Source organism: Protopterus annectens, chromosome 9.part0 (genome assembly GCF_019279795.1).
Source record: "Protopterus annectens isolate FY-2018-M chromosome 9.part0, PAN1.0, whole genome shotgun sequence".
NCBI lineage: Eukaryota > Metazoa > Chordata > Ceratodontiformes > Protopteridae > Protopterus > Protopterus annectens.
The window spans coordinates 1,856,498,883-1,856,513,672 of NC_056743.1; the positions used below are offsets into that span (position 1 = coordinate 1,856,498,883).

A 14,790-nucleotide genomic window follows, 5' to 3' on the forward strand; every position below is an offset into this window, starting at 1 on the left:
AGATTTGTTTTAAATTTCTACCCCGTTTCCAAATACTCTTAGGTTTTGATGGTAATTGATGACCAATGTCTCGATCTATTTTAATCATATTCCAATTTTTATTCAAAATGAAAGTAATAATGTCACCATCAGAGCTATATGGGGTAATGAAACCCAAACTTGCAGAAAACAAATTAGTATTATGTGATTCTGTTATTTGATGTGAATTCAAGCCTAAAATAGGCAGATATAAACCAGAATCTCTTTTGTGAATCACTTCCTTAAATATTAATTCTAAAAATTGTCTGGGATAACCCCTGCTTAAAAACATGTTCTGTAATAGCTGACATTCATCATAAAAATCGTCTGTTCTTGTAACCATGCGTGCCGCTCTTACTTACTGTCCTTTAACAACAGACATCTTTTGGTGTGTAGGATGATTACTACTATAATGCAAGAACGTGTTGGAATAAGTTTCTTTCCTGTATATTTTTGCATAAAAAAATCTGATTACTGTAGTCCTTACATAAATCAACATCTAAATAAGTTATTCTATCCTTGTTAAAACTATATGTAAAATGTAAAAATTCAGTACTGGAATTTAAAAAGGACAGTAAATCAACAGCCATAATTTCATCACCTTCTATTAGGATGAAAATATCGTCCAAAAATGCGTATACTACTTAATGTTACTCATAATGCTTACATTCTTACCCAGCACTTCTTGCTCCCAAAAAGCCATGACTAAATTAGCAAAGCTACCCCCGCAGGGGGAGCCCATGGCTACACCAATCTTCTGAAGGTAAATTTTCTTGTCAAAGGTAAAATAGTTGTAGGACAAAACTATGTCCAGTATTTCTTCCACTAATCTAATTTCAGTTTGTGGTGCATTGTATTTACGTAACATAAAACTAACCCACTCTATACCATCCTGGTGAGGTATACAGGTGTATAAATCTTTCACGTCAACAGTCAAGAAATTCAAATTACCATCAAATTTCAAGTTGTTTATATTGTGGAGAAATGTCCAGGAGTCTTTACATATAACTTTGTCTTTGCTAATGTATTTCTGAAGAATGGTATCTATCATTTTAGCACATGGATAAGTTACACTATTCCTGGCGTCCACCAATGGTCGCATAGGGGGATCCAATATTGATTTGTGAATTTTAGGTATGCCAAAAAGAATTGGTAATCTTGGTGTTAACATTGTTAAATAATTAAGTGTAGTCAAATCTATTCTACCATCAATAAAGAAATCATTAAGCAAAGACCTAATAGTATTATATGATTGATGAAGTTGATTCCTAGAAGTTTCTTCATAAGCTTCAGTATTAAGCGTTCGGGTCATTTAACTCTAACAGCAACAACAATAGTACTAACAAGTTGTCTAGTGAAACTAACGTTACTTCAGTAATTGATGTCCATGAAACTAACTCAAATGTGATTCATGCAACAGACCCAGACAGAGATACTATATTAAATATGCACATTAGTGATACTAATGAATGAGAAAATAATCTATTACAACAGCCTGGTCACCAGGCAGAGGGAACATTTAGAAGTAATATACAATCCGGAAGGCTTATTGGAGCAACCAAGCTGACCTAATGGTTAAGAGTTCCACTCTCATTACAAACACCCTCTCAGAGCGGAATTAGGGAGCAACCGGTCCCGAATCAAATGGATATTTCTGTTTTACTTAAACAGTTTGATCAATCCATCATTAAATATAAAAAATTACAAGTCAAAATTGCATATTTTAAGGAGTGCTTAAGTGAGGGTGTGATGCCTAAAGGGCTTAGGTCGTGGCAGTACCCCACGGGCCTTGAGGATGGCTCACCCTTTTATCAAGATCTTATAAAACTTTTCAACAAACATGGCTGTGAATTAATAGAAGTCATTATTAAGCACTATGAAATTGAGTCTGGTTTACTTATGCAAGAAGCTAGCAAGATGGATGAAACTATTCAACAACATGTTAACTTTGCCCGGTATCAATATGATTATAACAGGATTTTTACAAGTATTGATCAATATATTGATAAAATCAAGGAAGGGAAAATAAAGAAACTTAATAGGGACAGACAAGCATACAGTTGTGGCAAAGCCTACACAAAACCTGCCCTCTCCCAAACAAGATCTTCAACAAATATGAAACAAAACTTGGTTGTGCATAATGCATCGGAACAAAGATTCAGCGACAACGTTATATGTGATGTTACTAACTCTGATATCGGTGCGGGTACTGACGGAGCTCCTTTACAATCTATTGAACCATCAAGAGCACCTATTGTTTCCACACCTCAGACTAATACTTCACAACAACAAACACATTTTCAGATGGGTTCATCCCATTACAATTTGAGGAAGAACAGTTATTACTCCAACAGGACCTTTTCCAATTTTCGGGGGAAGAGGGGGAGGTAAGTGCCACTGGATTACAACAACCTACTATACTATACAACTTGGCTAGAGACTTTAAAATTTTTAACTATACTAGTATTTCTATTGAACCTAATGTTATTGAATTACTTACTCATGGACATACTTTTGTACCTACAAACAGAGCTGATTTGGTGCAAACCATTATTGACTTGAAGTTATTTTTAAGGAGACTTAATTTAAAATTGTTTTTTACAAGTGAATGTATGGTAGATAATCAGCTACACGTAGCTAGTACATTTATACCACCAATGCATCCCACTTTAAAGTTTTTTGAAAAAAATTTGTGAAAATGATCTGAGAAATATGTTATTTTCTAACCTTCACGCCAACATGAAATCAAATATTACGGATGTGGATAGACAGGCGTTACAGAATTTAATAGCAACAGGAGTCAGAATTTTGCAACCTGATAAAGGAGGGGGGTTAATAATTATGACTCAACAACAATATATTAATAAAATGACCCGAACACTTAATACTGAAGCTTATGAAGAAACATCTAGGAATCAACTTCATCAATCATATAATACTATTAGGTCTTTGCTTAATGATTTCTTTATTGATGGTAGAATAGATTTGACTACACTTAATTATTTAACAATGTTAACACCTAGATTACCAATTCTTTTTGGCATACCTAAAATTCACAAATCAATATTGGATCCCCCTGTGCGATTATTGGTGGACGCCAGGAATAGTGTAACTTATCCATGTGCTAAAATGATAGATACCATTCTTCAGAAATACATTAGCAAAGACAAAGTTATATGTAAAGACTCTTGGACATTTCTCCACAATATAAACAACTTGAAATTTGGTGGTAATTTGAATTTCTTGACTGTTGATGTCAAAGATTTATACACCTGTATACCTCACCAGGATGGTATAGAGTGGGTTAGTTTTATGTTACGTAAATACAATGCACCACAAACTGAAATTAGATTAGTGGAAGAAATGCTGGATATAGTTTTGTCCTACAATATTTTACCTTTGACAAGAAAATTTACCTTCAGAAGATTGATGTAGCCATGGGCTCCCCCTGCGGGGGTAGCTTTGCTAATTTAGTCATGGCTTTTTGGGAGCAAGAAGTGTTGGGTAAGAATGTAAGCATTATGAGTAACATTAAGTACTATACGCATTTTTTGGATGATATTTTTATCCTAACAGAAGGTGATGAAATTATGGCTGTTGATTCAGTGTCCTTTTTAAATTCCAGTACTGAATTTTTACATTTTACATATAATTTTAACAAGGATAGAATAACTTATTTAGATGTTGTTTTATGTAAGGACTACAGTAATCAGATTTTTTATGCGAAAATATACAGGAAAGAAACTTATTCCAACACCTTCTTGCATTATAGTAGTAATCATCCGACACACCAAAAGAAGTCTGTTGTTAAAGGACAGTTAGTAAGAGCGGCACGCATGGTTACAAGAACAGACGATTTTTATGATGAATGTCAACTATTACAGAACATGTTTTTAAGCAGGGGTTATCCCAGACAATTTTTAGAATTAATATTTAAGGAAGTGATTCACAAAAGAGATTCTGGTTTATATCTGCCTATTTTAGGCTTGAATTCACATCAAATAACAGAATCACATAATATTAAATCGTTTTCTACAAGTTTGGGTTTCATTACCCCATATAGCTCTGATGGTGACATTATTACTTTCATTTTGAATAAAAATTGGAATATGATTAAAATAGATCGAGACATTGGTCATCAATTACCATCTAAACCTAAGATTATTTGGAAACGGGGTAGAAATTTAAAACAAATCTTACAAAGTAATGTGAAGACAGTTACATCTTTTAACAGAAAAGGTATGTTTCAGTGCAATATGTGTAAATATTGTTCACACATACTCACAGGAGAATCTTTTATTATTAGAGGGGTGTCTTACAAGGTAAGACACAAATTTAATTGTCAATCAAAAGGTGTGATCTATTTAGCCCAGTGTAATTCTTGTCCTGCCTTTTATATAGGCAAAACTGACAGGAAATTACGTGAGCGTATTTATGAACACTTATACGCCATTAGAACAAAAAAGTTAGACAATGCACTAGCTAAACATATTACAGAAAACATCTATCACACATTTACCTTTAAGGCTATGGATTCTGTTATTATAGATGGTAGAGATGGCCCCGAGCAGGTCTTATTAGAAGTCTTGGAATTGTATAGGCAACTACGCTGTCACGCTTATGTATTACCAGGCTTGAACGAGACATGTTCATTATATCCTTTATTAAAATTAAGGAGTCTGCGTAGGTAAATTATTTTAGCTTTTTATGTATAATTATGTATATATTATGTATTTTAGTATTTAAGTAATACATAATATATTTATTACGTTGTATGGTTCTGAGCATTTTATTCATTGTTATAGTTTTGTCGCTCATTCATCAATTAGTATTTATTTCATATATTTCATATATATTTCATTTTAATATTTTACTTTTTCCAGGTTTTAGGGTTTAGTCAAATTACCAAAGTACATATGTATTACTTAATTATTGTACTATGACGTCTTAGTACATTATCATTTGCATTATTAATATTATTATATTAAGACAGGATAAACACATATATTTAGTAACAACCTGAAATATTTATATTCATGTTTAACTATTACTTATTTTTTGTGGAGTTTGTTTCTGTTTAAGATAATGTTTTCTGTTGCCTGGTTACGGCGTATTTTATTTGGTGCCAAAACCAGCTATTTAAATGTTTTTTAAGATGTAATCTGGTTAGTCTGAAGAAGTTCCGCTATTAAGCGGGATGAAAAGCGCTTTACTATATGTTCTTTTAATAAAGGCTGGCTGTTTTTTTGGGACATTATCATGTGGATTACTTATTTATAACAGCGTACATCCTTCATAGGAGTTGTTTTTGTCCAGCATTCCATTTGGCATATTATCGTGTGGATTTTCTATTTGTAACAGCGTACATCCTTACAGGAGTTGTTCCTGTTTAACATCTTATGTGGAATTATTTATGTGACTGTGATTTGTGACATTTTCATTGAATCACATCTTTTGGGTGGACGAGAAGCGCTGCAGTTCTTGTGTGTTTTACCGGTCTGTGTTTTTTCGCATTTTTGGCTAGTAACAGTTGTGTCCTGGGGGTTGCCCCTGATTCATACTATCAGAACACAGCCATTGCACAGTTAAGTAAATGGTATGGAATTTGTCAGGGCTCAGTTTTCCTATATGCATATGAGTGGAATCCTAGGCTTTGACCTAGGCAGTTATTGTACTATCCTTTGACTCTTAACTAAAGCCAGGTCATACTGTGCTGCATGCTTTTCTCTGCTAGCACCATCTCCAGCTTGTGGCTCTTATAGGTTCATAGGTGTGTACTAGGCTAACAGCCCTGAAGCCTTTACAAGCCTAGCCCATAGAAGTGCCTTGACATTGTGCCACCCGATGTTAGTTCCCTGTGCCTCTATCAAGTAAAGCCACTGGAGAGATCCCCAGGGTGAATTTTCTATTTCCCATCCACTTATCAAGATTTTTCTTGAATAGGGCCAGTGAGGTGCTCTGTTTGACATGTATGGGAAGTCTATTCCAGAACATGGGCAGTTTCTGGGTTATGAACCTGTCCCTCCAGCATGTTCTGTTGACTGTGGTAATGAGGTTGAGGTCTCTGGAGCATGCGGTGCAGAGGGATTGGGATTTTCTTAGATGTAACATTTCTAACAGAGCTGGGTCAGACATGGCTTTGTAAGTCAAACAGAGATCACCTCTTAGTAGACGATGTGAGACAGAGAATAGCTGGAGTTTTTTGAGTCTGTCTGTGTAGGACATGTGCTTAAGGCCTCGGATCCTCTTCCTTCTGAGGTACTTTTGTGGCCTTTCCAGCTGCTGCAGGTGTCTAGTGAGGTAAATGCCAAATAGGGCATTATACTCGATGACTGGCCTAATGAGGGAAGAGTAGAGAGAGATGATGACCTCTTTCTTCCTGGATTCAAAACCCTTGGTAATGAGATGTCCCACATAGATAGACTTTCTGACCAAAGTGGCAATGTGGTGATCAAAGGAGAGGTTGCTGTCAACCTGTGTCCCCAGATCTCTGTGTTCAGTGGGCTCCCAATGATGTGGTAATTAGTGGGAGCTAAGTTTTTCCGAAGGGAAACTGCTCCTGGTGCTGCTGGCCTGGCCTGTTGTCCTTGAACCTGTGGTCCTGCCCCTTAGTGTTCTTGTTGAAGCTGTTTCCTGAGAATGGTATTGTGTAACATGACATGGCCTGTAATTATTTTGGAGGTTCCTGGGTCATACTGCAATGCACCTTCTAATGTGCCTAGACATCAGAATCTTGAGTCAAGCAAACCAAACACATGTTCTATGACATTTCTAGTATGAGAATAGGCCTCACTGTATCCCTGCTCATTGAGGTTGCATGGTCTCATGAGTGTCTTGAGCCAGTCCTCCAGTGCATAACTTGCATCACCCACTAGATGTCCTTGAGGAACATCACCCATAGCAAACCTGGTCTATACCTCACAGGTGTGCAATTTGTGGGAGTCATGTAAATTGTTGAGGTTTTTTGCACAGACATTGTAGATAGTCTCTTGGACATTACAGGTGACCTGACAGTTTAGAGATTGGTATCCTTTTTCTGTTAATGCACTTCTTTCCCTGTTCACTGGGTGTTTTTTTTTTTTTTACGTGTGTGTGTGTGTGTGTGTGTGTGTGTGTGTGTGTGTGTGTGTGTGTGTGTGTGTGTGTGTGTGTGTGTGTGTGTGTGTGTGTGTGTGTGTGTGTGTGTGTGTGTGTGTGTGTGTGTGTGTGTGTGTGTGTGTGTGCAGTCTACAGCCTGCAACACATCAGGGAAGTGTGCTGCTGCATAGAATTCCTGCATGGTTCTTGCTATCTCTCTTGTGGGGTACATTGCAAACAGATGTGATCCTTTGCATGTTGTATCATTGCATTTAAACATGATATAATATTCTAGAAGCTGATGCCTGCAACACCTCTATTATATTCCCTTTGGGTCTGTGGAAAGTACCAGTAGCTAGTATTCATAATGATACACATACCTTTGTTTCCACTGGGCTGGGTTTTTATAATGTTCTTGGTGCTTAAGTTGGGAGGAGCAGATGTTGCATATTTCCACCAGTGTTTCCCTGTCCACTCTGTAAGTGGCATGGTTTTACATACCAGCATTTAAAAAAAACAGCTTTTCTTTATAAATGTAAGTGTGTGATAATAATTAATGAGCATGAATGCACTCAGAGCTAAAAAAAATTAAAAAGAGCAAATAAACAAACAAATAAATGAAACAAAAAATAAGTAATAACATTGATAAAAATCAGCCAAAACTACATTGCAGTGATACTACAGGACACCTCCAGTTCCTCAGCACTCTTACCAAAAGGTACGCTTATTGCAACAGCATAAATTATTAACAGACAAAATTAGTATAAATTTATGTATAATTAAATGTAGATCTTCCAGCACTGGAGATATGCTATGTGTGTTTATGTAATGATTACAAGCATTCTAAAGCAGAGTTTTTATTCCAAGAGAAAGAAAAGATGACCATGATAGGGATTTATGAAGTTTGTAAAAGAATCATGATATTGTGGGCGAACTGTAGAATTTAACAACAATAATGTTAGAAAGTTGGAGGTCAAATAGTAATGTTTCGATCTCAGTCTGAGGGAGGGAGATGCAGTAAATTTGTTGTGTCCCTTTTATAGTAACATACTACAGCCAGTGTTATATAAATCCTCAGTACTTTTGGTGCAAAAGGCTCCAGACATTGAACAAAACTCAGCTGCATATAAAGTTAAAGACCTATTGGTGGAAGGCAGGGTGATTGATGCTGTCAACAGAGCTGCAGACAACATTTACAGGTACTACATGGTTGGACTGGCCTTAACTGTAATGTAATGAATGAAGCACCATGATTATGCTCCATGACAGTTAAATTACATCCTAGTTCAGCAGTATTCTAGTGACAGACCTGACCTTAACAACAAGTAAAAGGGTGCTTAGTTTCAACTCCTGTTTCAGCTTGCTATCAGCTATATCACGGCCACTATTTTGATTAAAACATCTTCCCCTCCATAGGGAATACATGACACCAAGCATTTCTAGTACGCTTTACTAGCACAAGATGTCTTTTTTTTTTAATTTTCATTTTGTGCAACTAGTACTACATAGAGCAGAAAAATCTTCATGGACTAGAAAGAATTATGTTTGGATCTCTAATCATAGGTATTTACTGGGCTAATGACCACAAGGGCTTTTTAAGCCTAAGAATACATCCCAAATCTCTGACAACTTCTGGTACCCTTGATAAGTGTAAACCGGGGCTTGGAAGATGAAACATTTACAAACAGGGGCCTGGAGATGAACCATTTACAGACTATCTGTGTCCATTAGAGACATAGGTGCCAAACCAGGGATGAATTTCCTGTCCTCCATCCAATTGTGCAAGTTATACTTGAATAGGATTAGGGTGGAACTCTGCTTCACATGGATGGGGAGCCTGTTCCAGATATGAGGTAGTCTCTGGGATGCATACCTGTATCTAATGTATTCTTGACATGGATGCTAAGATTCAACTATTATCAAGCTTCACTCTTGAGGTGGGTTTTGTGGCATCCACATCTTGAACATATAATAAGCTTATGGTAATAAGGTTATGATTGAAGACCTGACCATAATCCCTATTTCTTCCATATTGAACCAAGAAGATGTGATTAATGACTCGTCAGAGTTGTTAGATTTCAGCAGTTGCCCTACAGTTTGTGTCTCAGATGTGACAGGTCTGTTTTAAAAGGTTGACCCAAACTATATGATGTGGAAGTGTTGCAAGCTACAGCCTTCTTGGGAAGCTATATAACTTGGTAATCTACTACAGTTCTGTGTGTTAAACATGTTATCAAACTGGCTGTTTTATGCATAAACATTTTGCTAATGTTTATAATTTTTGCCTATTTGGTCATTCTGAAATGCTGGTGTCAGAAAGTCTATCCCCCCTTGCAGCCTGGCAAGCAGAGGTTCTGTACAGTGTGAGGGCTACTCAACCCCACGTGTCAGTGATAAAAATGGACTAGACTCTCAGGCTCTGTTAAGTGAAATTATTACATGATTTTATAATAAAGACTTGTGATTTTTCTGTCATGAGTTGTTGCAGGGCTTGAAGGCCCGCATAGCAACTATTGTGGATAAAATACAAGTTGTTGTCACATAACGGTACCGCCATTTTTTCTTTTTCCTCCTGTGGTTCATTCCTTCTTCCTCTTTCTTTTCTTCTCTCTTTCCTTTCAGACAATATATAAGGAAATCTATGTCAGGGTTTGCAACGATTAATGGTTCGGGAAATATCAGGGAATGAAGGAGGGTCCAACTCCCTTTTCATAATATAAGGTGTTTATATGCCTTGTGATCCATGCATTATAATGTTGTTAGTAAGTTTTTCATTTTGTATGTTTTTTTTCTTATTTTCATAGCTGGTGCATGGCAATAATTCTTCAGTGATGAAAGATGAAGACCCAGGATTAGCATGCCATCTTAAAACTGTTACAAGGTATGTTAATTTCCCTAGTACTTTTATTTTGTTTTTCGTATATTTTTTTATGTTTTGCAGGGATCTGTTAACCTGGAAACTGACACTATCATCCTAACCAAGACTTGTTTATAATGAACAGTTGTCAGTATTGGTTACTTATTTCCTGAGACACATCCCTTTCTTTTACTGTTGCACAGTTAATCGAGAGATACCCAGGCTTGTCAGGCAACTTGCTTCTGTCTAGGGCTGTAATGGCATCATGTGATATTTTTGTTTGGCTATTGTACAAGTCAGTCTTCTTTTTTTTTTTTTATACTGATAATAAAGCATATAACATAAAATAAAGTAATATTTAGCACACTTTTATAGACATTCAATTCCTTATAATCATGCTGTAAAGTTACTAAGTTGTTATATTTATTAAACACTGTTGTCTACAGAAATCTATAATTATTTCCAAATCTTTACAATTCCTTCCTTAAAGGCTTTGTACTCACTGTTCACATAAAGTTGGGTTCCTGATCCTACTTGTCCGGCAGTGTCCCTGTTTGGTTTAAACTTCACACAGTAATATGTCCCAGCATCCTCTAAGGTAATATTAGTAAATGTGATGGTGAAATCAACATCTCTGTTTAAGCCTTTATGTGCAGCCTTGTTTACTCTTGTATCAGGTTTGTCACTTTCAACTTGTGAGTAAATGAGCTTCTGCAGATCTTTTCCCTTGTACCACTTAACAGGTCCTAAGTTTTCAATGAACAAAGTGCAGTTCATTATGACATTTCCCCCTTCTGTGCCAGAAACAGATGGGGTCTGGTATATATTCTCTCCATAGGCTCCTGAAAGAAAGAAACATTTATCAGTCCTAGAATGCAGTCATATCTTGCCTGTAAAAGATTTATCTTCAGAAACCAATTATGAACTTTCAATAAGCAAGACAACAGACCAGCAATGACATAAGGATTAAATAATGGTATGCTTACCATGGATAGGGCCAAAACTAGACATAGGAAAGTGATGTTCAGGAAAATGTTATTATATATCTACAATTGTAATTACACAAAGGACCAGTCTTTCATGAAATGGAGTACTAGGACAAAGACTCCTTTGTTCCACCCTGTCACCCCAAACCAAACACTTAAATTGCTGGCCCATCTATACCCCTATGCCAATTGCCTAGTGCTCTTTCTGGTTGTTCCTAATTTCATACTGGTTTTAACTTTTTATCACTTTGAAAACTATCCCCCATGCCTGACCTCAAGGTAAAGCATTCCCTAAACCTTTATGTCTTAAGTCATTCATTCCAAAGCAGCTCAGGAAAAGCTGCCAGCTTAAGGAATGCTACTAACAGAACACAGATACAAAAAAAAGTCAAAGTCAGAAGTAAATTTATTATCATTTAACCATACGCAAGTATACAGCTGAATGAAATTTCATTTCTCCAGTCTGATTCACAAACAGAAAAACAGTGGCACAGAAACAAAAATACACATATACAACAACAGTGAATTTGCCAACCAAAGGCACAGAAGTTTCAAAACTGAGCACGATTTCATGAACTCCATCAATCACTCTTATACACTATCACCATTTCCCACTCCATCACCAGAAATATTCAAGTTCCAGTCCTTCCTTCTGACTTCACAACTGGTGCTACCTGTGGGCCCAAATGGATATAGTCAGTTAAATAAACTTTCCTCAATCTTCAACATACATACTGTCACAACCATCAGTTTCATCTCTGACACAATCAGCAGGATCCCAAATCCCATCTGGTTTCCACAGACCCAATGAAAACAAATCCAGTCCCTTTAAATCACACCCGGCAGACAAAGATTACAGCCTCCTCTTCCCACATTCAGCATCCAGCTCAACTTGCAACTGAAGGCCCAAACTTCCATGTGTTCAACATTCCCAAAAACAAGCAGAAATTCAACAAGGACAGCACAGACATCATGAACACCACTACTGCAAACAACTGCACACTCAATCAGGCCAAATAGACCACCAGATCAGCAATCCATGAAAATACCAGGCAAAACATAAAAATGCACAATGGGAGCAGCAGAGGCTCCCAAAAATGCATGCTGAGCATGGTTTAAACACATAGACAAAGAGGAAATATGTACAGTCAGACAGAGAATTAATATTATGACTGAACCCATACTCTGACACTGTGACATAAAGATCTTAGCTCTGAGAAACCACACTACTCTGGGGCAAAGTAATCTGATCTTTAACTGAGTATGTAAACTGGTCCAGTATTGTTCTTTTTCAATCACAACAAAAAATTCAACATGTATGATGAGGCTAGAATATCCTATCACCCTATGCATTTTGTAATTTAAAAAAGTAGCACTCAAAGAAAATCCATAAACACATGCTGGGAGACATAGATTTTAACCAATCAGGGACAAATCCAAAAATAATCAGGGGCAATCAGAAACAAATTTAAAATATTAGTAATATTAACCTGAGATGTTGACAAAAATCAGGGAATGTGTATTAATATAAATTTCCATAAGAAAAATAATCTATAACTCTAATTATTGTCATTATTTACTAAGTGTAATTCCCAACCTTTTTTCCAAGAGGCAAAGAAATTTGATATTTGAGAAGCATGCAAATGAATTGGTCAACTATGTCCTACTTTGTTTACAATATTTTTAACCAAAGTGCTTACATTACATAATTAATCATCCTATTATGTGTAGACTGCATAGTCATTTAACAAAAAGCAAACAGCAATGCAATGAAAAAGGAACTTGAAAGATACACATATGACTACAAACCTAGAAATTATTAATAAATAACCACAAAACAAAGCCTAAGGCGTGGATGCATGCAAGATCATGGTGTACCCATGCAGCACTAAAATAGGCGATGTTCACTATAGTATGTGGTTCACAGGTAAACAGCAATACCATCAATGGTTCACAGGTAAACAAACAGAAGTATCAGCAGTTCACAAGTAAATAGAGATATCAGTGGTTCACACTTAAGCAGGCATAAATCACTGGTTCACAGGTAAAGAGACATGTCAGTAGTTCACCCTTAGACATATATCAGTGGATCACAGACATATCAGTAGCTTACACTTAAGCACTTATATATTACTGGTTCACAGGTAAATGATGTGTATCATTTGTTCTCAGTAAACAGATATGTTGGTATTGTTTTAGAATCAGCCCCAGCCTTGTTACATGCACTAGCTAGCTCTGTGCTATGTGTTATTTGTCTGTGAATCTCATGATCCCTACAGAAATACAATATTTGAACCTGCTGACATAAAATACTGAAAATAAGGACAGTAAATATCAAGCATTCCTGTTCTCCTTTAAACTTTTTTTTTTTTTTGTGGGAGAGCAACCACTCCAATGTGGGAAGCGGCCCCCAGTACTTAAATGTATACATATGAACTTTGAGAAAACCATGCCTTGGAGGAAAAAGAATATTCCAAGAAATGGTAATCACACACTTAGTATATATGTCAGACTTTTCAGACATTTAGTCTTCGTATTCCAGCCTTTGTCATTCCAAGTTCCAACCTTTCAAATGGTTATCAAATTCCAGAATATGATTTTTAAAACTCTCTAAACAAAGTTCCATAAGACTAAAAGGTTAAATATAGATGTACAAAAAATACTTCTAGTAAATCAGACAACACTGTGTCTCTCACTATGATTTATATTTTATTTTTATGATCTTTTAAGCAAATCATACAATTGACATGTCATGGAGTATCTTACCTCAGAAGCTACAGTAGCAATAACATAAGTAATACTTCAAGTGCTAGAGATATTTCATATGCATTCACCTCAGCAAGTAACCAATAGGATTTACAAGAATTTACAAATAAAATTAATTAGATTTACAACTTTAAACATTACAATTGGCTTATTGGGTAATTATCAGTGAAGCACTCAATCTTGTTTGTCTCTATAACCCTCATTAACAACCCCAAAGTTAGCTTATTATCATACCAATAAAGTCTGATCCTACATACAATCAACTTAATGAAGGACACACTTAATTTATTTATTTATTTATTCATTTTGCAGGTTTTCTAAAACAAGATATGAAAGTCAAGTATGACTCCTTGCCTCATTGTCTGATGGCAACAACTAAGAATAAAATCAAACAGGAGTTTTCCTGCTCTTACAAAATGAAGAGAATTGATGAGAAGCAAAGGTACTTATATCATTTTGGTGGTACTTCTGTGTTCATACATGCATATTATTCTGTGTCACCCTACTTCTCCTCACAGATAACAAAATGTGAAATTAAACCAGAGTAGAAAAAAAAAGATTACATAAAAAAGTATTTCTCTTCAAATTAATTTCCAGTCCTCCTTAGTTGTGCCTGTCAGAAGAACTGAAACAGAATTTAAAGAGAGTCACAGCAAACAGAACCAGCTTCCAAAGTTACTCCCAAGATAATTACACAAGCCACTCAACACAAAACAGCAAAAGCCAAATCACATGCCTGTCATGCCATTTGTTCTCACTCGTGCCAATCACTTTGCTCAGCAATGACAGACCAGGATAATAGAATGGTTTATACACATTTTACTGGGAAGTCTCAAGGATGTTGTCACGTGTTCATTTCTAACATAAATAACAAGAAAGGCTGGGATTTTCATTTAGATGCTTTAATACATAGAAACATATCAGAATGAATAGCAGCATCATTAAATATGAACAAACTGGTTAACAGGAGAGCTTACATACATACATATTCACATCTCAACAGCTAATGACAAAATGGCAGTCAAGCTTACATGTTTGTTTGTTTGTTTGTGTCTTTCAGCTTTTCCCGGTAAGGGGTCGCCACAG

The 14,790-nt window shown here is 36.0% G+C and overlaps 1 protein-coding gene across 1 annotated transcript in view; it reads right to left on the reverse strand.

Annotated features, from left to right (window-relative positions):
• The window catches only part of LOC122810806 (tyrosine-protein phosphatase non-receptor type substrate 1-like), a 201,261-nt gene extending 190,473 nt beyond the window's left edge, over positions 1–10,788 (reverse strand). Inside the window, exon 1 of the mRNA XM_044082366.1 lies at positions 10,456–10,788. Within this exon, the coding sequence (XP_043938301.1) occupies positions 10,456–10,729 (274 nt within the window). The 5' untranslated portion in view covers positions 10,730–10,788. The remainder of the gene's footprint in view (positions 1–10,455) is intronic.
• Between the last annotated feature and the right edge of the window lie 4,002 nt (positions 10,789–14,790).